This window comes from Syngnathus leptorhynchus, chromosome 15 (assembly GCF_054491065.1).
Source record: "Syngnathus leptorhynchus isolate UIUO chromosome 15, UIUO_Slep, whole genome shotgun sequence".
Taxonomy (NCBI): domain Eukaryota; kingdom Metazoa; phylum Chordata; class Actinopteri; order Syngnathiformes; family Syngnathidae; genus Syngnathus; species Syngnathus leptorhynchus.
In genome coordinates, this window is record NC_141209.1 from 682,810 (window position 1) to 708,762 (window position 25,953).

Here is a 25,953-nt window from a genome sequence, read left to right on the forward strand (position 1 = left end):
AGGTCCTGCGAAGAGCAGTCGGCGAGTTAATAATTACAACGTGGAATGTTGCGCGTTGGCCAAAAAGCATCGACAATCTGGGATGCACAAACCACAGTGTGCCAGTCAAAGATTTATTTGCAAACATCTGAGTGAAAATGAAATTGCAGCAATAATACCAACAAGTCAAATGACGTCGTTTATGGCCCACGGCGCATTCAGGAGGATTTATCGTCACCTCCTGTAACAAAGAGGTGAAGGCTTTTGTTGGAGTGCAGCATCTGTGCGGCTCGCTGGGCACCGGCGATGGCAGCCAGCTTGTGGGCGTCAAAGCGGGAATAGAGGGCCGTGCACGTCCAACTGGCTTCCTGTCCCTGAGCCCCCGCTGCCAGCATGTTACACACCTCACTGTAGAAGTGCGGGAAGGAGGGAAGGCCATAAAATATCAGATTCTGAATTCCTTTGATGGTGTACCTGAAGAGAGAGAGAGAGAGGGGGAGAAAAAACACCAACATTGTTTTTGGATATCACAATATCAATCGCACTAAATCATCATTAACTGAGTTACGTATTGTCACAGGTAATAAAATGAAAGGCGTGTTCCCCATTGGGAAAGAGACAAACGGAACTGGAACTGTAGTATGATTCGATTCACATTCCACCGATTTTCCTTTTATACTAGATATGAAGATAAGAAAATAAATTGGCTTTGTGTTGTGTAGGTTTTCCATTTTCGGAAGTCCACAAAAGCGACAGCACTCACCGCTTGTAGAAGTGGAAGCGTTCCGTAAAAAGCATGAAGTGTTTATCACCCTTCTGGAAAAAATGCCTCGCTCGACACATCTCGGATTTGCGGGAATATTCGCACACGCTTGCGAAGCTCATTTCCTGTTTCTTCATGTAGTTGCGCAACCGTACAAAGTCAAAGTAAGACGGAATGTAGATCAAGGTGTGCGACATGACTGAGTCCCGGTACTGAGGCAGCACTTTATCCACAAAGAAGTGAAACCTACAGGGAGCAGACACACACAAAAAAAGAAAGAAAGAAATCACTTTGGAAAAAAATCGATGCTGGGTTTGACCCTACCTCGCGTCGTGATTCAGGAAGCTATCCGAGGAGAACATCTGGAAGACGTGGGGCAGCTGAACGAGAACTTGGCATATGGAGCCTGTCGTGGGGACGTTCTTGACCGAAATCTGCGGGAATGTCACGCCAGCGTAAAATGAAGCACAGCCATTTGGGAAATTGAGTGAAAGGCAGAACCTGTCCGCGGTAGTTGACACACTGCTTGGTGAGGATGTTGTTGATCTGAGGCTCCGGGATGGAACTGAACACGAGCGTTTGCCGGTAATGTCTGGCCCAGTTGTTGAGATTCCACATTCGCACCCTGGAAAAGTCCACTCCGTGCGAGTCCAGTGGCTGCAGGTTCATGTGCTTCATCACGTGCTGGTGAAGGGAGAACATATTGAAGAACGGAACGGCCGACACGTGACGCTATCCCTACCAAGACGTGTTCCCAGTTCTGCATCAGGAAGACGTCAGCCTTGTCCACGACAAGTATCTGGATGGAGGAGAGGAAGTCAAAGTCCCTGTTGTATTCTCCTTCCACTCCCATGACCGTGCGCAGGCCCAGCGGAGAAGCGATGATGATGTCCGATGAGTAGAAGGGCGAGAAGAGCCGCATGTTGCCCTTGATTATGGAGACACCTGGAGACGCGGGGAGAGCGAGCCCGGCATCAGACACAACGTCAAAAAGGTGAGCTAGCCAAGGCGGACGAGCCGCACCGATCCTGAAGTGATCGTCCACGTTGCCGCAGAAGGTGGCGTGGTAATCGTCCGGTCTGCGCAGATTAACCGCTTTGTCACCCGGAGCCTCTCCGAACTCGTCTTTGAAGCGCTTCTTGTTGCTGACCACCATCTTCTTGCCTTTGCTCTCCAGCAGACTGATGAGAGTTTGGACCACGCGGAGCGCTCCGCCTCGGAACGGCACAAGAATCAGGACCTGCCACGTTGCGAGATCATACTTTGAAGTCACGCAGGATTCGTCGAACATGACTCAATGGCTAAGGATACGTCTTCTTCTGCCTTTTAAGAGCAAGCGTCGGCCAGGTTTACCTTGGGTCGGGTTAGACCTTGGTCTCTGGGTTCATCTTGTAACACCTCTCCGCGCTTAGCCTGCTGCTGACGCTCTTTGAGCCGAGCGTTGTGAGCCAAGACGCGGGAGTTGGCTTTCAGCACGTGGTTGAGAACATGGAGGCAGTAGGCGCTTCGGACCCGCGAGCCCACTTTCAAAGGGCAGCTCTCGGGATAGTAGAGGTCTTTGTAGGTTCCCATGAGAGCCAACAGCTCCAACTGGAGAGGGCTCGTCTCCTGGGCTTTCTCCGTGGAACTTCCGGACACGTTGATGTTCTTCCCACTGGCTTCCAAGAGTTTGTGGAAAGCGGGGGGCTCGGTGTCTTTGTACGAGCGGATGGGGCCGAAACTCTCCAAGGGTGTGACGCAAAGAAGTGAGCCCAATTTTGGCCACTAGGTTCAGCAAAACAAAAGAAAGGACTATTTATAAAAAGCTCACCAAAAGCTCCCAAATTGCACCAAAGTGAGTACCGTGATCGGAGTCTTTGCTTTGGTGCCTGATGTAATGGTTTGCACATCATCTTCACTCAACTCTGTGTCCAAATGCTGGCAAAACATATCTGGAAATTCAAAGCACCTGTTTTTGTACTTTGCTTCCAACTTTTGAAAATGTCAAATCACTTTGGTTAAGTCTACAAAAAGCCAATGTCTGTCCACAGGTTGTTTATTTATGGCACCTCACCTTTGTCTCGTTCAGCAATGTCATCCTCAATGTTCTCTTGTCCCTTTTCATCAGTCAAGTTGGTCTCCAGGCAGAATTGGGACTCATTTTCCTTGTCAATGAATTCTTCATTCCCTGCTGCCGCCGCCGCCTCCTCCTCGCCTTCTGGTGACTGAGAAAGGCCTACACCGGACTCCTCGAGTTCTTCTTCCTCCTCCTCAGCCTCTTCGACGCCATCATCTTGGTCAGCACGGTTTTCTGCAAACGCCACGTCATTTAGTCCAATAGTTATGATTATGGTCTATGTGCTTATTAGCATGGCTATTACGTGCCTTCATCAACAAGCTCCTCTTCATCAGTGCTGCTGTCCTCTTCACTTTGGTCATTGTGGTCGGGTTGACTAAGGGTCGAAAGAAGTTTCTGATAGGCTGTTTTCTGCTCTTGGTCCTCAATATCCTCCTCCAAATCATCCAGCTCAGCATCAGAGTGTTCTGGGCTTGGTACCTTCGATGTTGAAATATCAGCAGGCATATATTTTCCGTCAGCCTCAATGACATTTCAAATGCAGTACTGTGGCTGCAGTGAACGCGATGATCCAAAATACAAGGGAGTCACATCACTTACCAGTTTGACGATTTGAGTCCTTTCAGATTTCTCATTGACTCTGTGAAAGGAAGGCATCAAGAAAAGGCAATTACACCGTTTGATGTTTGTAATATTTAGGAAAGCGAGCTTGTGGCTCCGTCGCTTAGCTAGTTGACAAAGAATCTTCCACTTTCACACCACGAGACGTTTCCGTTGCAACTTACACGTCGTGAAAGGGATGCTCCTCTCCAAACTCTTTCAAGTGTTTCTTCTGTTTTTTGGACAAACTGCTAAAAAGTGGTTTGTTGTGTCTTTTTCTCCCCATGTTGACACTCTGCCCCACGTGAATTTCGGACTTGTTTGTTGGCGAATGTAGATTCGCTGCGAGCTACTGCCATCTACAGTAGTGGAGTAGAATTACAGGTCAGACACTACGTATCATTCAGAAGGTAATACACGTCTCTTCACATCGATATCGATGAATGAAGGAAAACGATTAATTCTATTATTATTATTATTGAGAATATGATTTACTTGTGTGAATTTCATAATGTGTCGTGTTTACTGAGCAATTTCAGGTAGTTCCTTTTAATTTTTCCTCAGTGCCAGCTTATCACACCTTTGCTCGGATGTCTATTTAAAGACGAGACACAGATATCTGCTGCTTGAAGACTACCCGTCAATTATTGAACATCTTGATATGTATCACTCGACACTTTGCCTCTTTTAGCTGTTGCCATGACAGAGACTCCTTCATTATTGAACAGTTTGGTGTCGAGTATTTTCGGTTCATTTTGGCACGTCGGGATGTTTTTGTATGATAATCGCGCAGCAATTAGCCGCGGCTCAGGCTGAAAGAATATGTCCGCTGGTGTCGTCCGGGCCGTGAAATGTAAAGTATTTTGCTGTTTCAATGGAGGGCTCCAAAGTGAAACAGGAGACCGTGAGGACGGTTAGGTTCAGAGTCGCGTCCGCCAATAGTGGACGTGTGTTGGCTGAGGTGTTCAAGGATGAGAGCCCGTGGTGCGGGTCAGCGTCTGAGCCAGCGGACAGCAGCGGCGCTCCGGGGGCGCGCCAGAGGGTCTCGAGCGAGGCCAACGGCCACCTTAAAGGCCTGCTGGGTGACTCGTCAATGGAGGAGAATGATGGCCAACCTGATGACCTGCTTTTGTATGCTAGTGCCAAGAAAGAGACGCTCTTCAGCAACACGCGGCTCAATATCTGCAGCAAAAATGGAACCATAAGAGGCGTGAGGAACAAAGTCAGCGCGGGCCAAGTGCTTTTCAACAACCTCTCCAAAATGTATTCAGTAAGTCGATCATTCATCATTATTGGCCACATGGCCATTGGGATCTTTGCATAAGAATGACAGTTGTCTTTCAGATGCAGCCATAACGTGTATATTCTGTCTGTCTGTCTGTCTGTCTGTCTTTCTTTAAGGGACCACTACATCATCAGAAAAGGAGACCTTGGGAAAAAGATTAGATCTTTTCCAATTTCAGAAAGACAAACAGTTGCTTTCACGTGTAGACAAAATAAATCAATGTTTCACTGACTGCTGGCATTTCCATTGATTTGTGATGTTAGTTTTGGTTACTTTTAGTAGGCCACTTTATGCTTCATCACTTGGAATGTTGACGATGGGTAAAGATTGCTGCACTGGTTTTGGGGTAGGCGTATGAATGACCATCAATTCATTATACTGGCAGAAATAGAAGAATCCAAAATACATTTTCGCTTTGGGTGACAGAGGGGTTGGCCAACTCGGGTTCTACAAAATCAATCAATCAAAGTGTGTTAAATAAAAGTTCATCCGTGTGTTGGGAGGTGCGGCTGCTTTCCCTTTAAGTGATTTCTGCAACATTCCTGCTCTCACTCACCGTGTGGGCGGGCTACCTGGCCCTTTCGGAAGCCACCAGAGCAGAGCAGAGCAGAGCAGAGCAGAGCAGAGCAGAGCAGAGCAGAGCAGAGCAGAGCAGAGCAGAGCAGAGCAGAGCAGAGCAGAGCAGAGCAGAGCAGAGCAGAGCAGAGCAGAGCAGAGCAGAGCAGAGCAGAGCAGAGCAGAGCAGAGCAGAGCAGAGCAGAGCAGAGCAGAGCAGAGCAGAGCAGAGCAGAGCAGAGCAGAGCAGAGCAGAGCAGAGCAGAGCAGAGCAGAGCAGAGCAGAGCAGAGCAGAGCAGAGCAGAGCAGAGCAGAGCAGAGCAGAGCAGAGCAGAGCAGAGCAGAGCAGAGCAGAGCAGAGCAGAGCAGAGCAGAGCAGAGCAGAGCAGAGCAGAGCAGAGCAGAGCAGAGCAGAGCAGAGCAGAGCAGAGCAGAGCAGAGCAGAGCAGAGCAGCGCAGCGCAGAGCAGAGCAGAGCAGAGCAGAGCAGAGCAGAGCAGCGCAGCCCTGCCAACCGTCCATCGTCTGCAAAACAATCGGCGCTCCGGAACTACAGCCATAAGAAGCCGACGCCGATTTGCTCTCGGGTTACTGCGGCACACCGTAGAGGGGGGTCGGGTCGGATCGGGTCGGGTCGGGTCGGATCGGGTCGGGGGGAGTTTGGGATGCGGGCTTCCCCTCGCACACACACATGCGCGTATGCTTTTTCGAGCTACCGCATTCACATCGGTGGCTCCAAGATGCGTCTTGAGCTTTTTCCTTGCTTACCCCGAGCTCTAGGAGCGGGCATGACAAGTGTGCATTAGCGAGGTATTCCACGCCCTGTCATCATCATCATCATCAATCGCCGATCAGCATCATGTCTCCTCCGGCGTCGGCTGCGACTGCCAGTGAAAGCGCCGCCGCCGCCGCCACCGCCGCCACCACCAACACCAACAACACCACCACCACCGTCGCGCTTGAAGAAGACAGCAGGGAGGAGGTATGTTCTTCATCTTGTATTTTCGGGAATGGAAACCAAAGCATGTGCATGCGTTTACGTCTCGCGATGCTAATGTGTTTTCACAGAAAGACAGTATAAACAATGAAAAAAAAAAAAAAAATCCCTATCAATAAATCAATAGGCACTGCTACTTTTCCTTGCTTGACAATTCTTTTAAATTAGCTGTGTGCATGACTGTCCCCGTACTAAATGCTATCTAGATCCAGTCCACATGAAAGAGATACCATTTCCCTCCTCCGCCAATATACCTGAAGCAACTCACTGACTGCTGGAGTCCAATGTAACCGCTAAAAATGTTCCGAGTTTGGATTGATTGCGTTGTTTCCTCTTTGGCCGCAGCAAAAACCCCTCAAGCAATCGCTCAGCAAGTCGCTATGCCGCGAGACCTTCTGGAAATGCCTTCTCCTCTCCATTCTCATGTACGGCTGCGTGGGAGCCATGGTTTGGTGTCACGTGACCGAGGTGACCCGTCTGACCTTTGACAGCGCCTTCAAAGGCAAATCCATGATGTACCACGACAGTCCCTGCTCGGACGGCTACATTTACATCCCCCTGGCCCTGCTGGCCATGCTCTACTTGGTCTACCTGGTGGAATGCTGGCACTGCCACGTGCAGAACGAGCTGCAGCACAAAGCCGACGTGGACGGCGTTTACGAGCGAATCCAGAGAATGCAGCGAGCCAAACCTTGCATCTGGTGGAAGGCCATCAGCTACCACTACGTGCGGCGCACCCGGCAAGTCACGCGCTACCGCAACGGCGACGCCTACACCAGTACGCAGGTTTACCACGAGCGCGTCAACACTCACGTGGCAGAAGCCGAGTTTGACTACGCTCACTGTGGCGTCAAAGATGTTTCCAAACAGCTGCTGGGCCTGGAGAAGTCTGCCCTCACCAAGATGCGTTTCACCAAGTGTTTTAGCTTCGCCAACGTGGAGTCTGAGAATTCCTACCTGACGCAGCGAGCCAGATTTTTCACCGACAACGAGGGACTGGACGACTACATGGAGGCCAGGGAGGGCATGCACCTGAAAAACATTGACCTGAAAGAATATGTCGTGGCTCTGTCCGACCCGGAGCGCCACCCCTGGTATCTGTCCCGTTACGTCTTCTGGTTGGCCTCCTTCCTCACCTTCTCCTGGCCTCTCCGAGTGTTCACGGAGTACCGGACCGCCTACGTCCACTATCGCGTGGAGAAACTCTTTGGACGCGATTACATCCCGGCCACGCCCTGCGAGGACCGACCCTATTGGCGACGCATCCCTCGCGTCAACACCGTGGACAGCACGGAACTGGAGTGGCACATTCGCTCCAACCAGCAGTTGGTGCCCAGTTACTCGGAGGCGGGCCTCATGGACCTGGCCCAGCGCGCCTCGGGCTTCGGCGGCGTTCGGCACAATTGCGAGCGCTGCCACAGGGCTATCAGTTGCTCCTCGGTCTTCTCCAGAAGCGCCCTGAGCATCTGCACGGGAGCCAGCTCCAGGATCCCCTTCAGCGGGAGCCGCTTCTCCCTGGCCCGACGCTACGGATCGCAAAGGAGCTGCTTTTGGAGGAGCGGCAGCTTGAACGAGCAGGAAAGTCCCAGCGAAAACACGCGCTGTCTTTCGGAGCGTCTCACCGCCGACGACGAAGAACCCCCGGACTACGACGACGCGCTGTGTTACCCGGTGCTGATCGTCCACTGCGGCGAGAACTGCCACAACCACAGGTCCTTCCACAGAAACGGCTCTTGTGTGGAGACCTCGCTGTGAAGAAAATCCGTAGCACTGCTTGCACGTCAGCTACGCAAAGAAATGCCGATATCCCTCCCGAATGTGTGAATCGACAAAGCAATAAGCGTGATCGGTGATGCGTGAAGACTGTTAACGCTGCCGATTCATGCCGTAAACGGTAAAGTGGCTGGCGCTGGCTGCAGTTACCTCGCTCGCAAAAACGTCCGAACGTGCTCGTGGCAAATTTCAAGAGAGTCTTAGTCCATATGGTGGCTCTACTTGGAAACTCCAGCAATAAATGCAAACCCCCAAGTCAAGCGGAAGGTCAAATGGAGAACGTTTGAATGAACCAGTCAAGTCGATCAGTCAAGCAACCGAGCGCTTGCGGGCATTTTTAGTTCATTTGCTTTCATTAACTGGCCACATTGGCTTCACGGCGAGCACGCTAGCTATGGCCAGGGGACGCGGAAGGACTAATATCAAACGTACACATTGTTCAGAATGTTTTTCGCCAGCATGAGCCGAGAGGCGGGAAATTGTGCTATAGCATGCGCTTGCTCTCATCCATTACTGAAAATGCTTTTCCTTGGCTTGCGGGCGGTAGCCTGTCCCAGCTGACCTCTGAGTAAGAGGCGCAACGGCGTGCAACCCGGACCGGTTACACGCTTTTGTACAATCTAGTCCAGTTGTGTTTGCTCTGTACACCTCTGAAAACCTCTCTCACTTTGACTGTTATTTTGGGAAATTCCCCACATAATTGCTTGCAGAAGAAGCAATTTTGGAGGTGGGAAGTTTACATTTTGCACTCTTTGGTATACAATACAAACATACTGGACATTGAACTTATTGTAGGTCACGTCGGTTCAAATATATTCTCTTCAAGCGATTTTTTTAAAAATTGTTTTTATACCACCATCTGAAAACGACCCGTCAACTGTTATAGCATCTGCATGAATCTTGCAGACAGAGGTTTACATATCACACGATGAAGCGGTTATGATGGTATCTATCAAACATCTCCACTCACTGTGTATGTATTTGCAAAAAAAAATAGCATCAGGACACCAAATCCATGACCACAGTTGCATAAATATGTCCTAATGCAGTGTGGTTAATAAGCATAAGTGAATGTAAGCCACCAGCGCACATTATGTAATAAATGTCAATTATGTAGCTGTACAGAAAAAAAAATCACAATTCTATCCTCCATTCAAATACAGTTTACATACAATTAATGCAAATATTTTAGTGCACTTAAGTTTACACCATTGGCGTTTTATATTATTGATGTTTTTGGTATAACATATAAGAGATGAACATAATGAAGCAAACATCATTTTCAGTGTTGAGAAACCAATATTATGCACTTGAAATCCCAATAGACTACCACTTGTACTAACCATGAATGTTGATGTAAAAACTTCAAAAAGTACTTACACTCATAAGATACAACGATGGTGCCACTGGCTCATTTGGTACTGGGCCTGAGAGAGAGAAAAAAAAAAGATTGAGGACCACTGTTGTATAACAAATCAAATTGGTTACTTCTTGTACAAATTGACATCGTTGTTGTAGGCTAAAGGTGATTCTATCTCATAATATGTAAGCAATTCTATCTTATGCTGGAAAATAATATCTGCAATAAATGTCAGTACAGTAGAGTATTTGTGTTTGTCTTAACTTTCCCATTCATTGTTCTTTTCTCACACGTTAAATCACAATTGTGTTATGTTAAAAAAGAGCTAATTGCAACGCAAATCACAATTTGATGATTAAAAAAAGATGGAATTGCCACGCCACACTATTCTTTCCCAAACGCTAGAGGGCAGCACTAAAGGCTGACAGCTGATGTGACGACACAAACAACAGCCAGATTCAGACGACGTTGTTGTTACCGCAACAAGCTATGAGAGCTTATTTTCTAGGTGAGTGACCGACTGACCAAACGTGCTTCATTTTACTGCAGTAGTACTAAAAGATTGATTGAGCAAAACTGGCGGGCGTTTTTCAATTGCGATAGGTACCTGCTAAAACTAAAAAGAAAGATCGACCGTGAATGAACTGTTAGCCTCGATGATGGCGATCAGACTTGATTACAGGAAGACCATCTAAATAACAAGGAAAATGTTAAGCACCAATAGGTTGCGCTACTCTCGCGAGTCCTTCAGGGGCTGCAGAAAAATGTCCATTTTCTCACTCAATACCTTGGCTTGTAAGTCACAGGGTGGAGCTCCAACATGCACACGTTGGTGGTACAAGCTCTTGCCATGAGGCAACTGGGAAGACTGAACCCGCGTCATCTCCTGGCTGCTGGATATGGACCTGCACAGACTGAATGGTGTCCCAGAACTATCCATACACGCCAGCTGTGGGGTTGCTCCACCTACCCCACACTGGGCTGCCACAGGCCGGCTCTCTGCGGCGTTCGGAGGTGGACCATCCATCAGCTGAGGTTCAAAAGCAACAGGAAGAAAGGTGCTTCCAAGCCAACGCGAGAAGAAGAAGAAGAAAAGGACCCAGAGAGCAGTGATTCTGAGGACCAGCCCGACCAGCTTCCAAATATGCCAAAAGACTATAAAGACCTTGAGAAATATGTGCAGTCCTTCCGTTATGATGTGGTTTTAAGGGCTGGCTTGGACATGGCGCGCAAGTAAGTCTCACAGATTCACGTGTCAAATGAAAAGCCAAAGGGAGCAAATACTTCAAAACAGTCAAGTCCAATGGTTTTTCTCTCAACAGCAAAATTGAAGAGAGCTTCTACAGCAACAAGCTGCGATTAAATGGACAAAGGCTTATCAAGAAAAGTAAAACTGTGAGTGTTCGGCAGCACCTTGCGCGCACACACACACACACACACACACACACACACACACACACACACACACACACACACACACACACCCCCCCCCCCCCCCCGTTGTGTTGTTTGTGCTGACATTTGTCTTGTGCATTTCTTTAGGTGAAAGTTGGCGACACATTGGACCTGGTGATTGCAGAGAACCAAGATTCCAACACTGTTACTTTAATGAGAGTTGTCCTGAAAAAGATTTTGGGGGAATCCAGTAATGCAGAAAAGTACAAAGTTTCTTTGAGGCGCTGGAAGTTTATAGCAGTACCTAAAGATGAGGCCTTTAAGCCTTGATGAAATTCTTGACGCTTGGCTAAGTAAGGCACTTAACTCCGGGATAAAAAGTGTTATGGAAGACAAAACAGTTCATGAAAAACATAAATGAGCACTTGGATGAAGCATTTATATTTGACGTGACTTGAATGAAAGAGAAGTTGTCCGGGTTACTATCGCTGATATGGTTTTCAGTCGGCAAAGCGGCGGATCCCAATCGTACGCTGCCTGCTAGGGCTGTCGCTGCCCAATCTTTTTACAATGGATTATTCTATCGATTCAACCGGTATTAAAGTGTATTCAAATACCTCACTGATGACTTCATTAAGCAATCACGTAAAAAAAAAACAACAACACTTAACGGACCTCAAACAAGATTGGTGGTCATTGTTTTCCAAAGTAAAAGCAGTTGTTTGCAAATAACACCAACTTCATTTTGACACTCAACTGTATTAAGTCCCAAAGTGTCATGTGATTTTTATTGGAAACAAGTGCTCAACAACTGTTTTCTCTAATCTAAACCTCTAGAACAAGGCTTAACAGCAGGAAGTGACATTTCTGCTCATTTAGAAAACTAGACGAGTGCTGTTGAAGGCTACAACAATGTTAGTGAAGCAGTTTGGGCCTTTTAAATAGAAGCGCCACAGGTTGGCTTGATCCTAGAAAGGACAGCTTTGGAACGTTAAGCGCATAGGGCTGTGCAAAAATGACGTGTGTGTGTGTGTGTGTGTGTGTGGTGTGTGTGTGTGTGTGTGTGTGCGCGTGTGTACGTGCGTGCGTGCGTGCGTGCGCGCTGCCACTACAAGACCAAATTGGACTTCTTGGCCTTCTTCAAAATGTCACACTTCTTGCGATTGGGGCGCCGGCAGCGCTCGTCGATGCTCGGCACGCACTCGTAGTGCCAGACTTCCTCCATCTTGTCCACGGGATAGACCGTTTCCACGTAGTGGCGAATGAGTCGAAGGCGCGCCGGGTCCAGCTGCTTCTTGTTGCAGGCCCCCGAGTGGTTGTACTGCAGACGCAGGTTTTCCTGCGTGAAGAGCTCGGGGAAAAGGCGCACCAGCAGCCGGGCGGCAAAGTTCCCCACCGAAAGGCTCTGCTGCACGATTTCCCGAACCTCGGCGTCCGAGAGGAGGTACGCCGGCGGAACCGGGAACTCGGGTTTGGAAACCATCAGTTCGTCCAGGGGGATTTTGCAAAAGTCTTTGGTGCTCTTCTCGGGAGGTAAGGAGGGCATCTCCGGATCGCCGTCCGGGTGCCGGATCCGGCTCAGGAAAAAGTCCTGCTCGGCGTCCTGAACTCTGCGCTGCTGCTGCTGCAGGTAGGATCTCCTCTGCTCCGTGTCGCGTCTCCGGCACCGCTCGTCCAGCTTGCCCACAAACTCCAGCGTCCACACTCGGTCGTTCCTGGCCTGCGGGTAGACCAGCTGCACGTAATGGCGGATCAGGTTGACGCGTCGGGGGTCCAGCGGCTTTTTGCCCAGAGAGCCGCTGCAGTTGTACAGCTTGCGCGTGTTCTCGTGGGTGAAGAGCTCAGGGAACATGAGCACCAGCAGCCGGGAGGCGAAGTTGCCGATGGACAAACTGCATTCGTAGTTACACTTCAGCTGCTCCTTGGACAGGAGGAACTCGCGGGGAACGGCAAAGTCCGGGACGGGGATCTCCAGATTGTCAAAATCCACGGGCGACAGCAGCGACTTTTTGGACTTGCGCGAAGGCCTTTCGTTGTCGCACGTCTCCGGAAGCTTCAGGGCGCATTGGGACGCGCCGGCCGGGTCGTAGCGCTCGTCGTTGGTCGTTTCGGCTTCGCTGCCGTTGCTGCGAGGAGCGTCAAAGGTGTCGTCCATGTGCTGAATGCACACCTGAAGCCAGCTCTCCTCGGGCACGTCGGGAAAATTGCTCTCCATGTACTTCTTGATGATTTCCATCCTGTCCGAGTCCAGAATCTGCTGACCGGCGCTGTTGAAGCAACCTTCCGGCGGCGCCTTGGTCCCCTCTTCAAAAAGCTCAGGGAAGAGTCGATGCATGAGGAAAATGACAAAGTCCTCCGGGGAAGAGAGCTCGTCCAGCTCCTCCGCCTCTCCGTCGTTGGCCACCGAGCCGCCCTGTCGGTTCTCCTGCGAGAGCGCTCCCCCCCCCCGACCCGTGGGCTCGTCTCGGAAGAGCCGATAGGTCGGCGAGCGCTCGGCTTTGATTCCTCCTTCCGTCCGCCGCTGCTTTCTGAGCAGCCGAGCGCTCTCCGTGTCCCTCTGGGCCCAGAAGCGATTCAAGAAGTCGTTGACCTGAGGGAGGCACTCTCCCTTCCACACGCCGTTGTTCTTGACCGAGGGATAGCAAGCCTCCACGTAGTTGCGGATCAGCTGCAAATGCAAGGACTCCAGCGACCTCTCGCCGGCCACGCACTCCTTGGTTCGGAACAGCTCGGGGAAGAGATGCACCAGCAAGCGGCAGGCCAACTCTCCGGCGTTGGACGTCTGCTCCATCAGAGGATTCAACTCTTCGCCGGTCAGCAGATACTCCGCAGGAGGCCGGAACTCGGCCACCGTCTGCGCCGGTTTGATCTGCTTCTTTATCCGCATGACTTCCAGACTCAGCAGGTCCACCTTGCTGTGCAGCTGAGTCATGCTGGAACTGAGGCTGTTGAGGATGAAGAACATTTTTTCAATCAGAGGGTAAACGCCCGAGTCCTCGGGCCACGCTTGGGCCAAATCGCCCGAGTCGGGAGAAGCCTCCGGTGAGCCATTTTCCTGCAAACCGAGGAGAGTGGAGGACAAGAGGCCGCTGGAGCTGAGCTGATGTCCGGGACTTTGGCCCGCTTGTTGCTCGACGTTTTGCGTGTTCTTCTTCTCCAAGATTCTGTGGGAGATACCGAAGAGGGGCTTCCGATAAGAAACTCTGGATTTGCCGTGAAGGTTGTCCCCGTTTGTACTCAGACACAGAGGTTGGTGTCTGGCGCTGTCATCTGCCGAGTGGCGCCTCATCTAGAGCAAGCAAATGAGCGCATGAAAACAATGTGCCCCTTTTGGGATTGAAATTGCCATCAAAAACATTTGATGATCATCGAAGCTGCTTTTAAAGTGCTTTGACGCTCACCTCGCCTGCGACCCGGACTCTCTTGCCACTTGACAACTCGGAGTCCGGTTCCATTTGGGAAGAAGTTCGTTTAGCGCCCTCGGCGGTCCCGGGAGATCCAGCTCGGCCGCGCTCTCCGAGAGCCTCGCAGAAAGCCAAGTCCTCGGTCTGGTCTTTTTTACCGGGCTTGGGTTCTGCCAATACGAGCGGATAAGCGTTGGACATTGCGGTTATCAATACGACAGATGAGTGAGGGTTTTTGAAAAGATGCTTACCTTTTTCAAGCATTTTTTCATCTGAAACTTCCCCATACTTGGAGGAATTCATAGCCTACAAAACAATAATGCGGTGTGTACGGTGAAGGACGCCACGTAGGGAAATGAATAATCAATCAATAGCGATATCTCGTTGAAGCGGGAAGTGTATGGCTTCATTCCACAACACGTTGCACAAACAGTTCAACCAAAGTGCAGCTGTAAATGTATTTGTACATCCTTTTTTTGTGCTTGTTGTTTCCAATTGGAGTGCAACGTTTTCTTTGCTCACCTGTACAGTGTTCCAGGGGGCTTTGGAAAGGCAGCTACATGGTTCTTTGGCCTGCGTCGCAGAACTGTGGGGGGGGGGGGGGCAAGCAACAAAGACGAGGAAGCGGTGATGTATTGTCTTGCACCGACGGACACATGGCCGAATATTAGTGGATATGGAACACAGACGTGGCACATCATGTCATGGAATAAGGCGTTCACTTGTCGATGTTGCTGCGCACGCCAGCACAGTGACATAGTGCACGCTACGGTACGCTACGGTACGGCACCGCACGGCGTGTGATCACATCATTTGTCATTGACTCACTGCCGTGACGCGACTTCGTCACTACTTCCGGATTCCTTCGCCCGTACCAAAGCAATCTTGCAGAACGGGAAGGAAAGAAGCGTCCGTTTGTTGGCAGAGGCAGCCACGCACGCACGCACGCACCGTTATTTCTTCTTTTCATGCCCACCGAGCGAGAGAGCGAGCAGTGATGTGTGAATTGGAGTGACGCCGCGGTGTTTGCGTCAAGCAACTCGTCCTGCTAAAGCTAATTTCACCAAACAGTAGTGGGTTCGAAAAAAAAACAAAGGAAAGGAGAAATGTCAGACTAACGCTCGCTCACCTTCACGAGTGCGTGCAATCCTGTCTGGATGTTTTTGCACAAGGTCTTGCGTTGCGTATAACGGTTGTTGTTCATGATTTCCCCCTGTCGCTCCACTCCTGTGATTTCTCGCGTGACGTCTTTATACGTCACGTTACGTTCCATTACGGCGCCTGTGTCACTTCCGTACAGATAGGTAATCGATCATTTCTACGACACTGCAATTTTGCTCTTACGAAATTGACAGTAAAACACATTCGACCTACCTTCATTAGCCATGTGCATTTTCTTGCATACATAAAAAAATAAAATAAATGCAATACAAATATAATATATAAGATTTACTTTGGATTCAAATTTTCAATGCAATAATATAGAATTGATTGAAAAATGAAAATGTTGAAAATAGAATTGTAACATCCATCCAAACGCGTCATTCACTATTTATTTCTACATTCATTTACGCAGTTTTTGTTCTTCCATAACGGAGGGATACCAACAATTTTGTCAATGAGACTGGCTACATATTCGTACACAAAACGGGGACTTCATATTAAATATAGGGGAAGTAGCGACCTCAAGTGGCGAGAGCGTGTAGTAACAGTTTGATTCATCTGTGCTGGGGAAAATCTTAATCCCTTCCTATTGAAAACAAGTGTACTAAGATATTGGTAGAAATGTGCAATCAAATACGTCTGTAACGTGTCAGGTTGCCAATGAGTTTTGCAAAAATGTAACCCCCCCCCCCTCCAATCTTGACCCAATCTGTTGCTCTGTGTTGCTTTAGAGAAATTGACTCAAATGTAAACATTGAAAATGTTGTCTGTTTTCTTCCGTTTCTCTTCTGGGAAACGCAACGGAATATGATCCATCATTCAGGTTTGCTCGGTCGTGGCAAGGGTACAACTGACGTCTTTGACAAAGTAAGTTAGCCTATGATATTTTGTGTGGGGTATTGACTTTGACACCCGACTTGATGGTGTCACAAATGGTTGTGGCCATTTCTTTGAAAGCTGAAGCTTAATAGAAAAAGAATCATTTTAATCACTGCACATACTAACAGCTTAATGTTCCGTCAAGTCCACAAATATACGGATGGAGAGCCCATCTGAGAATTCAAGGTGTCGGCCGATGTGATTCTCATTAGTCGGCTAATGAGCTGCCTCCGTGGCGCTCTGCTCTGCGAATGCGGCCTGTGCAGCGGGAGGAAGCGCGGCCCGGGGTCAGCCAGGCGACGGCGTGCGTGCGCCACTTAACACACCAAGGAAGGAGCTCATTAAAGTGTCATTTTTAGCCAATATGCTGGTCTGTGTGGAGCAGGGGCGCTCGCTCAGCCGTACTTGTGCCATCACGGGAGAATGACTCTCATCCATCACTGTCAGCAATACGCTCACAGGTGTTTACGGAAAGAGCGTTCCCAAGTCATGCACGACTAGCCACAAATTGCCCGTTCAAATTCAACTAACGCTCGTGATTGGTCAACGTCAACAATAAAGGAGACATACAGTCATTGGCATGGGGAAGAAACAAAATATGAATTTACTACTTTTTCAAACAATTTCTGGGTATTTTTCCTCTGTAGAAATACACAAAGGATAACTTGTTACCATGACGACCAGGGGTAGAGCAAAGTGAGTTCTTATTATTCAGTGGTTGTGGAAACTTGAAGACTTTGTTAGTTGATCTTTAAACAGACCCAAAATACATGTACCTTGATTATATTAAAAAAAAAAACCAACAATAATAATAAACAGATTCTTTCAATCAAAAGCAAAAAATACTTGCGCACATTTTTTAAGCGCAGGTATATTTCTACTACATTCAGCGTTTTAGGCCAGAGTTTCTCTTTTGGGGAAAAGTTTGTTTAGTAAGTGCTTGGTACATTCTGGTCCTGGCCCAACTGCCTTCCTTGTTTAGTTCTTTCCATGTACCTTTCCTCATGTCTCCTCACGGCGAGGATGAATATTTCATGGAGTGCCCGAGGGTTTTCTTGGCACACGCTGTGAACGGGACGCTAGGGTGGCATAGGAAGCCCAAACTGAGAGCAAGTTGACGGAGATCACCCTAGCGGCACGTGGCGGCTTTTTTTTTGTTTGTTTAAAGTTGTCTTATGTTATATGTTTTCTGCTTCCATTAAACCAAATATTTTCCAAAAATCCAATCTCCATTAGTTCCCTGAGCTGTGTTCTCCAGGTGAGGCCCGGGCTGGGTAGTTTCACACCTGAGCCGCCTCCTCCTTGCAGACAGCGGCCAGGGGAAACCACATGCCACCGGAGCTGGCTGGCTGGCGCCAAGTCGCACGGCTCGGAGCAGGCCAGCCAAGCCAAATCAATAGCTCTGCATTTCCTGTCCATTTGCTCAAGTCTCTTCATTAATAATTACTGCTTGGCGGAGTTTCAGTCTTTTGGCTGGCTGGCTGGGCTGGGCTGGGGTGGGCTGGGCCGGGCCCAGAGTTGGGTGACCTTTGCCCACCCCTGACTTGACTTGGATCACATCACACATGCAATCAAGTGACACACATGTCCCTCCCTCCGTCTCTTGGGAGGGAATATCAAGTTGAAAACGCAACAATTGTTTTATCTGACAGAACAGCATTATTTGTGTAATTTGGCAAATGCCATCAAATGTTCACTTGAAAATCCCCATTGAAAAACCTCAATGAATATCACACTTTGTCCAGGGCTTTTTCATCGAAATCAAACAAAAGCTAAATATATTGTAAAATCCCTGAAACTTCCAATTCATTCTTGCATCCCTTCAAAGCATGAGCCGAAAATGGTTTTATTTTTTATTCAGCACATTCACAGTTTACCTCTGTGAGTGAGTGAGTGAGTGAGTGAGTGAGTGAGTGAGTGAGTGAGTGAGTGAGTGAGTGAGTGAGTGAGTGAGTGAGTGAGTGAGTGAGTGAGTGAGTGAGCGAGCACCTGCTTTGCTTGGTTTGCTTTCCCAAGTCCACTTTTCTGTCCTGTGGTTCTTCTTTGCTGGCCTCTGCAAAAAAAGGACCTTCAAAAGGCTGTGGTGCCTTTAAGAGAATCCCGCTCAAAATTTGGTGATGGCGCAGGCAATGTTTTCCAAGGCGGATCGAGCCTCGGATGAGGGGAAAGCCTGGATGGCCTCCAGAGCCCTGTTGCCATGGTAACGGCATAAGTTGATTGCCGTGCTCAAGCCTTTCTCTGACTTCACCGCTGCCAAAAGCTGCGGAGAGACCCAAAACACGAGTCTTTCTCAACAATCATATTTGTATCATCCGCCCAACAGAGAAGACTTGAACAATAACAAGCATCTATTTTCACGTCAAGTGTGACAAATGCAATTCCTCGACATAACAATTGCTACGGGTAACAAAGACAAATTCAAAGAATGTCCAAAGTAAGTTGATGACATCGGAGCACTTCTTCTTTTTTTGCTGTGGGCGTTTTACCTCATGAATTTTACAGGTGCTAAGCACCGAAGGCTGTTCTTCCTCAATAAAAGAGCTCAAGCTCACCCTGGCACATGATCAATTTAGAAGCCATGCCTCTTCACATGTGGATTACATTGAAATGTCGGCTTGTTGAGCCACAATTCCATTTTTACGCAAACACCTTTCGGCCCGAGGTCACGGGGTTGCTGTTAGGCTAGCTAGCTAGCTGTCACCCCTACGTCAGGTGATTTTCCGCTCCCGTGCAAACTTGTCACCATGTGTCCTTTCCAGCTGAAGGAGATTCTCCCACAATGGCAGTGTTTTCAAGCCTCAATGTCTTCTCCACAAATAGGCCTCGGTAACTAATCCATCCTGCTCTGGTTTCGAAATAATCCCCCGGTCTCAAGCGGCCCGATCTCGTCCCACCAGTCCCCGTCTTTCACACCTCCACTTAACTTTGATATGAACTCGTCAAATGACATCTTTTGCATCAGAGAACAAATTGCGCTTACCTCGGAATAATCCAGGTGATTTCTCATTGTTTTTGCCTGATGAAGAAAAAAAAAATGAAGTCCAATCAGAAACTTCTTGAACTATTTTTTTTTGCTTGAGTCCGCACCCGAATTACCTGTTGCAGTTGCTGCTGCCATCGCTCAGGGCCAACGATGTGGCGGTGAAAAACCACAGGGGCGGCGCTCAAACTGAAAGACACCTGCTCTCCCACGTTGCTCTTCACGAAAGGCTGCAGGTCGGAGTTTAGCTGCGGGATGGAGGGAGGAAAGCGCGGACAATTTAACAAAGCCAATCAATGTGAGCCATGCCCGGTCCCGGTTCCACTGCTCCATCCACACGAGCAGGATCAACAGCTGGATGCAAAAGAGCCATTTCCACGTCAGCCCATGCTGGGATCCCCAGCTCCTCGAATGGCAATACTTTGATTTTTGAGCCATGTCCCAATGATTTGAGGAAAAAGAGCAAATGTCCAAACTCACCCTGTGGCCTAAGGACAGGTGTTTGCCGTACATGTAGGCCAGTCTTTGGGACTTGCTATGGTGTTGTGCCAGCTCCATTGCAGCTTGGCAGCTCTTGGCCAGCAGCGCTCCGTGAGACAGGAAGGCCTGCTCCTCCCATGCCGTTGTATCCACTTCTGGGCTGACAAGATCCTCCTGCAAAAACTCAACTTCAATTGGCTAGTACGGATTATAAAGTTGAATGATTTGAACGGGGACATTTCAGGGAATCACTTGAGCTTTTTGTCTTGTTTTGAAAACTACTGACAATTACATTCACTAAAACAAACATATGAACAAAAGTTTCACAAAACCTGTCTACAATAATTGCAGTCAGATATTTCCTCCCGGCAAACGTGAATCATCCCATCAAAATGCTAATGACATCCATGCCAGACATGCAACACAAAAAAATAAATAAATAAATAAATAAAAATCGATGAATACAAATTATTTTTCACTATCCTAACTGCTTGGCAAAATGATAGAAAAGTTCTATCCCAATGTCAATTTCTAACAATGTGCATAGTGGTGCTTCACCTCAAACGTATTGGAATTTTCATAGTAGATTCCTTGAACCAAATCACCGATGGCACTGGAAATCAGTTCGACAACCTGGCAAACACAAAGCAGACGTTGAGAGGGCTCCTGACTCAAAACGCCACCCAAACACACGGTTCGATTGTCATCTTTAATAACAAGTACTTATTATTATCGTGTCACGTTGAAGTAGGAGCGTCTGTGACAGTAGAAATCCTTCCTGCTGATGAGACATTTATCCAAGTAAGATAAATCCAAGTTCCCTTGCCTTCCTTGTAAATTTGCACGGCTACATTTGAGCTTGCAGAAACTATGCCTCGCCACACCAGAGTCTGGTCACAATATTCAACACGAGCGACTGAATCGGGCGGGACACGTTGCCGACATCCTTGGTGTGTTGTGGCCAATGCCCTTTGAGTAACCCAATCCATCTGGGGGAAAATATTGAGGAAACCCGAGCTTCACCCGTGGACCTGAAAGGACAATGTGCCTACAGTGTTACTCTGGTGTCTCTCTCCCTGTCTTGGGAAGTGTGTGTGTGTGGGGGGGGGGCTTTTTTTGGAAAGTATCAGATAAGCTCTCCCTCTGCTTCCACCTTACTCCATTCCCAAATCCAGCCGGATCGTGTTTTGCCGACAGGGCCTGCAAAAGGGAAGAAACCGGAGCTGCTGGCCAAGATTACTTGACTGAAGCGGCGGCGGCGGCGGCAGCACAGGTTACCACCTCTCAAGGCCATGACATATCATTTCCATCACTGTCATAGGTTGGGACAGCTCAAAGACAATCATCAGGTCAAGTCAAGATCTTGACCCCCTCCATCAATTTTCTGCCTTTTATCAGAAATGTCGAAACTTTTAAGTTTGTTTCATCATGTGGTGCATTGTTATTGGAATGAAAGAAAATGGGGCGTACCTAAAAAGTAACTATTATTCACTTCACTGAAATTGGATGATGACAATCAGAATGACATCGCAAAAAAAACCATGATATTGTGAGTGTAGCAGATGAAGAGGTTCCCGTGAAGGTGATTTATCAAGGCAGGAACAGGTTGGGGTCGAGTGATTGAGAATATACACTGATGACGGTTTCTGCCTCCAATTAATCCTTTTCTTCAACAACCTGATATTAGCGCTTCTTTACAATGCACACGCACTAGAACGCCAAGGGTTATGGAAAGTGGGATGGTCCAAAATTCAGCTTGGCGCAGGTCTGATAAGTAATTGTTGTTTTAAATTTGTAGAAAATGGCTGAATGTCACATCTGCCTGTAACTGCATTTACATAAAGAATAGGTAGAAATATTGACATAAAAATGACATTTTGCAGAACTTCAATGGATGACAATGACAACTTCTTTGTTCATGAGAGAGTCGCACAGATTACCTTGGTGTTGTTTAACTGTGCCAATCCGGTGCAAGCGTTTGCGAGAAGGAAGTCTCCGCTGAGGACAGCCATTTTATTGCCAAACTCCATGTCCTTCAGCAGGCCGTCAGAAGCCGTCCACTCTTTCAAATTGACCACCCCGCGATGCACCAGGAACGCCGTGTGGATCAACTCGGTGATTTCTGCCAAATTGCGCTGACTACCGTGCGGACAAAACAGGAAATAAAGACATTTTACAATCAAAGATTTTCATGGGTCAGCATCAATGAGGTAGCTGCAAAAAAAAAAAAAAAGGCTTTGTCCTGCATAAAGCACATTTATTTCATAGCAGCCTGCAGCTGGCAACACTCACGCTCATTGTCACTCTGTGAAAAATCACGTGCTGGATGGAGCTCGTTCATCTGGACAGGGTCGCTCGGGTGCCCTGATAGCCACTTACCTTTTTCAGCCACAGTGAGAAACTGATGAGCCTGTTTGCCCCCCACACACACACACACATACATCCCAAAACACCAAAACCCACACACGCACATCCAAGCCAGGTAATTGCCGAGTTCAATGTCAGCTGAAAAAAAAAAAGGGGTGATTAACATTCAATAATGTAATGTAGTTTGCTTTTCTCAATCACACCTATTGTCACGGCGGTTGCAATAAGTACATGGGGGAAAAAAAAATTGCTCCCTGAAGGTTGCTTGTTCTTAAGGTGCATTGGCAAAAAATAGTTTTGCAGCTTTTCATTCTCAGCCACTGGACACATTTCCATTGTCATTTTATATTCAGCAAATAGTGGTAAGATGATGATGATAAAGTGTGAAATAATCATTTGCTGGGCACACAAGTTGACCTGCAGGAATGAGTTCAACTCCTTGTGCACGACGTACAGTATGTCCCAAAGCTTTTGTCTCTCAGTCCACTTATGTATCTGTGGGGCTTTGGGCGGAACAAAAAAAAAAAAAAAAAGGGGGACAAGGGGGCTTGTGTATAAATAGCTTTGGTGGCTGGTTGCATAGCAACTGATGCCATCTTGCCGAGTTGGAACGCCCCCTCGCCACGCCTCTCGTCCTGAGCCTTCTATGCCATTTTCCTCCCTCAGCTGTCTGCTTTTGCATTAAGGATGGGAGAGTGACTTCAAAGAAGAGCGGTGGCTGGAAGATGGAGAATATAATTCATCCATCCATCCATCCATCCATCCATCCATCCATCCATCCATCCATCCATCCATCCATCCATCCATCCATCCATCCATCCATCCATCCATCCCATGGTTTGGCTCATCAATGTTTGTCCTATCAGGGCATCAACATAAGCATTCATACTTGCCATCTGTCCATCAATCATTTGTCTGTTTTGGTGAATCATCAGTGTCAGGCAGCAGAGTGGGGAATCTTTTACAAATGCTGCCTGTCAGAGGGAGGAGACCATCTCCCCCGGAGGTTTCAATCATCCCGCACCTTCTCTCTCGCCATCAGCAGAGGTGCTAATGAGCCTGAGAGAGCTAAGAGTGAGTGAGTGAGTGAGTGAGTGCGTGCGTGCGTGCGGCTGGAAGCACAAATGAGGTGATCAAGTCGTACTGCGCGCGGGGTCAAGATGTCCATCACAGCGCAGTGAAGGGATGCGAGCAAAGTACGCCAGTGTGACACAAGCACCAGAGAGAGGAACAACAAGCATGTTTTATAATAACAAGTGTAGTCGGATCTTTCCACACAGACACTGCTCAACGACGCACATACTTATGAGCAAGCAAAGAAAAGAAAGAACTCCTTTCAGGGCGTCACAACCTGAGCCGAACACACGGCGAGTGCCCTGAACAAAATACAGTTACACCTCTGCGTACGTCTCAATAAAGGTTGGCAAACAAAATTTTACCTGGGGTAGATGCCGCTGACCATGTCCTGAGCTAACGGATGGGACGACGCGTGGCTCGGTCCTGCGGCTTTTGAAAGAAGAAGGACAACCAGGCCTCTCATCTGAAGGTTATTCCTGCTGTCGTAGACAAAACCTCTGCAAAAAACAAGAGGAGCGATTAGGCCGGCGTTTGCGACATATCACCAAGCCCTTCCACCTGCTTTTATCCTCAGCATGTGGAGTTGAGTATGGCTACGAGATTTTTGAACTCCGTGACAGACATGCCAAAAGCAAAAACTTCCTGTTGACTGTTTTTCCTGAAATTGGCTGTTCTAGTCATCAAACTCTCTCTTCATGGCAGCTTTTGAAAAAGATGACTCAGACTGGGTGACAGGATATTTTTTTCCTTCCACTACTGTCACTTTAGAATTATGTTTTGCCAAAAGCTGTCATGAGCCCGAGCTACGGTAGCTCATAAGTGGCACACGCACACACCCAAAAAACATTCAAACACGCACGCACATAGATTGTGCAAGTGGTCACAATTAAAAACAACACACAGCCAAGCTAAAGCAATTCATATCCTTCGTATTTTCTTTGATGAAGCTTCTGTTCAACTTGCTGAACTGAAATCATAAATTCTCAAAATGGTGACACAGTTAGTGGACACAGTCACTGGAATACTGTACAAAATAATGCATGGACACAAAGAAAGGCAGGCCCGCCTGCCCGCACACAGCGCAACGCTCGCTGCCTGTTTATGTGGAAGCTAGATTAAATATCTTTTTAATGTCTCGTGGGAGCGTTTAGACAGAGCACCTCTAATCCCGTCCCTAAGAGAGCGAGCGCCTTGGGCCATGAATCACGCTCTCGTTAGGGGCTCCGAAGGAGACAGGCGGCCACACCCCCACTGCTCAATGCCCAGACCCCCCCCCCCCCCCCCCCGGCCCCCCATCTTTGACCCACCCCTGCACCACAGGGAAAGGCGGGGAGGACAGAGTGGATGTGGGAGATGGACCATGAAAAGAGGGAGGGAATGCAGACATAGTGGAGCTAAAACCTGGGCAAAAATGAGAATGCAAAAAAAAAAAAAAAGACAGGGATGACAGAATGACTATATAAATGATTGACATTTTTGGTGCTATGGGGAAAAACACACAACCATTAGAAGAGAGAGTCATTGCACCTTCCACTGAACAAATTCCTCATGCCACTTTGTCCAAAAACAGTATTGACCTTTTGGAGCAAGCTCCCTTCACCCTTCACATGCAACCTGCAAAATAGAAAAGACCTCAAGTCTTCTGAGCGTTTGTGAGGGTCTGAGGCCTGGCTCGCAAGACATTCATATTTATGTCACTATCTACAACAGCATTCATTCATCAATCAATCAATCCTGAGCAAGGGAATAGAGCATGGCAAAAGAGTGAGCGTGGGGGGGACAGAGGAGATGAGAGAAATGGGCTGCTGTCATCTTGAAAGGGTTGTGAAGAGGTCACCACGCCTTCCACTTGACTGTGCAGGAACTTTTCACAGGGCTACCACATTTATAAAGACGTTGGAAGAATTCTTCCCTGAAACTGTACAATGAAGGAATTTCAAGTCACAATGTGGACTTTACTCACGTTTTTTAATGATCATATCACAAACGTGTTGAATGCATCTTCAACAGACCAGAATTGTGTATTTGGTTGTTGGAGCATCTTTTATTCCTCAGAAAAAAGAGATGCTCCTCAGAAAATGGAATTGACTCGTTGGTAACTTTTGATGAGCTTTCTTTTCTCATCCTTCTCATGCCACGCTTTATTTAACGTTGCTGTGCATTATTTTGGCGGACTTCCGGTGGTTTAGGAAGTGCTGTCATTAGCGGTGGCACGACGGAGATCACCGTTGAGGTGTGTCCGATTGGAAGTCACATGTTTTCATTGATGTACTAAATATCATATCGTGTGAATTAAAAACAACAGCAATAACAAAACAAACAATTGCAAGTATTACTTGACTGTGATCCTCGATGTCAGATTAAACGCAATAAGGCAAGCAAAGGTATTTTTACCTTGCAGTGTTAAGTAGAGGGTGTTGGCTTCCGACCAGCTTCTTAACATGCATGGCGACGTTACTGAACTCGTCACTCAGTAGACAGCGGAGACTCATGAAAGAGGTTGGATAACCCACAATCTTCTCGGCGTCGGACACCACTTTACTCCAGTTTGAAGGTACTGGGCTGGAGAATAGACTTATTGTCCTCCGCACTGGTACGGACCAGACAGTACATGGAAGTCGAGGAGGTGCAAACATCTTCTCTCTTGTATACTATCAGCACTTCTTAGACGCCTTCCAAGTATCTAATGCCATTTTACTACGAGGTCCTTTCGATGCCACATGTGTTCATCGTTTTCTCTTTTACAGGCGCAACTCACTGGTTCCTAACTCGCTGTTTCACAACACACGACCTATTGCTGTGCGCCGCCATCTTTTACAAACGTAGCCGCAAACGTCAT

General features: G+C 48.0%; 6 protein-coding genes across 7 annotated transcripts; 3 read left to right on the plus strand and 3 right to left on the minus strand.

Moving 5' to 3' along the window:
* Positions 1–83: 83 nt before the first annotated feature.
* On the minus strand, positions 84–9,403 carry utp25 (UTP25 small subunit processor component). The gene is made up of 13 exons (XM_085932088.1): positions 9,389–9,403; positions 3,584–3,757; positions 3,399–3,438; positions 3,107–3,278; positions 2,796–3,032; positions 2,585–2,673; positions 2,096–2,506; positions 1,766–1,982; positions 1,485–1,687; positions 1,244–1,426; positions 1,067–1,176; positions 743–988; positions 84–453 (listed from the first exon to the last, which is right to left on the minus strand). Exons 2-13 carry the CDS (start codon positions 3,682–3,684, stop codon positions 198–200), a joined length of 2,265 nt encoding a protein of 754 aa, XP_085788214.1. The 5' UTR covers positions 3,685–3,757; positions 9,389–9,403; the 3' UTR covers positions 84–197.
* On the plus strand, positions 3,866–4,884 carry grxcr1b (glutaredoxin and cysteine rich domain containing 1 b). Its single transcript, XM_085932102.1, has 2 exons — positions 3,866–4,668; positions 4,800–4,884. Exons 1-2 carry the CDS (start codon positions 4,273–4,275, stop codon positions 4,842–4,844), a joined length of 441 nt encoding a protein of 146 aa, XP_085788228.1. The 5' UTR covers positions 3,866–4,272; the 3' UTR covers positions 4,845–4,884.
* Positions 5,902–9,641, plus strand: tmem151bb (transmembrane protein 151Bb). The gene is made up of 2 exons (XM_085932089.1): positions 5,902–6,220; positions 6,581–9,641. The coding sequence occupies exons 1-2, from the start codon at positions 6,098–6,100 to the stop codon at positions 7,988–7,990; spliced, it is 1,533 nt and encodes a 510-aa protein (XP_085788215.1). The 5' UTR covers positions 5,902–6,097; the 3' UTR covers positions 7,991–9,641.
* Positions 9,642–9,782: 141 nt separating this feature from the next.
* Positions 9,783–11,381, plus strand: mtres1 (mitochondrial transcription rescue factor 1). Of its 2 annotated transcripts, none has more exons than XM_085932100.1 (4): positions 9,783–9,876; positions 10,169–10,601; positions 10,691–10,763; positions 10,911–11,381. In XM_085932100.1, the coding sequence occupies exons 1-4, from the start codon at positions 9,858–9,860 to the stop codon at positions 11,091–11,093; spliced, it is 708 nt and encodes a 235-aa protein (XP_085788226.1). In that variant the 5' UTR covers positions 9,783–9,857; the 3' UTR covers positions 11,094–11,381. The 2 variants fall into 2 exon arrangements, with proteins under 2 accessions (XP_085788226.1, XP_085788227.1); XM_085932101.1 differs by having other exon boundaries at positions 9,809–9,876; positions 10,175–10,601.
* Positions 11,286–15,430, minus strand: bend3 (BEN domain containing 3). The gene is made up of 5 exons (XM_085932087.1): positions 15,297–15,430; positions 14,690–14,753; positions 14,419–14,473; positions 14,165–14,337; positions 11,286–14,052 (listed from the first exon to the last, which is right to left on the minus strand). The coding sequence occupies exons 3-5, from the start codon at positions 14,468–14,470 to the stop codon at positions 11,872–11,874; spliced, it is 2,406 nt and encodes an 801-aa protein (XP_085788213.1). The 5' UTR covers positions 14,471–14,473; positions 14,690–14,753; positions 15,297–15,430; the 3' UTR covers positions 11,286–11,871.
* Positions 15,431–16,772: 1,342 nt separating this feature from the next.
* On the minus strand, positions 16,773–25,949 carry pdss2 (prenyl (decaprenyl) diphosphate synthase, subunit 2). Its single transcript, XM_085932094.1, has 8 exons — positions 25,509–25,949; positions 23,477–23,611; positions 21,611–21,809; positions 20,229–20,303; positions 19,671–19,844; positions 19,307–19,438; positions 19,191–19,226; positions 16,773–18,470 (listed from the first exon to the last, which is right to left on the minus strand). The coding sequence occupies exons 1-8, from the start codon at positions 25,748–25,750 to the stop codon at positions 18,315–18,317; spliced, it is 1,149 nt and encodes a 382-aa protein (XP_085788220.1). The 5' UTR covers positions 25,751–25,949; the 3' UTR covers positions 16,773–18,314.
* Positions 25,950–25,953: the final 4 nt, after the last annotated feature.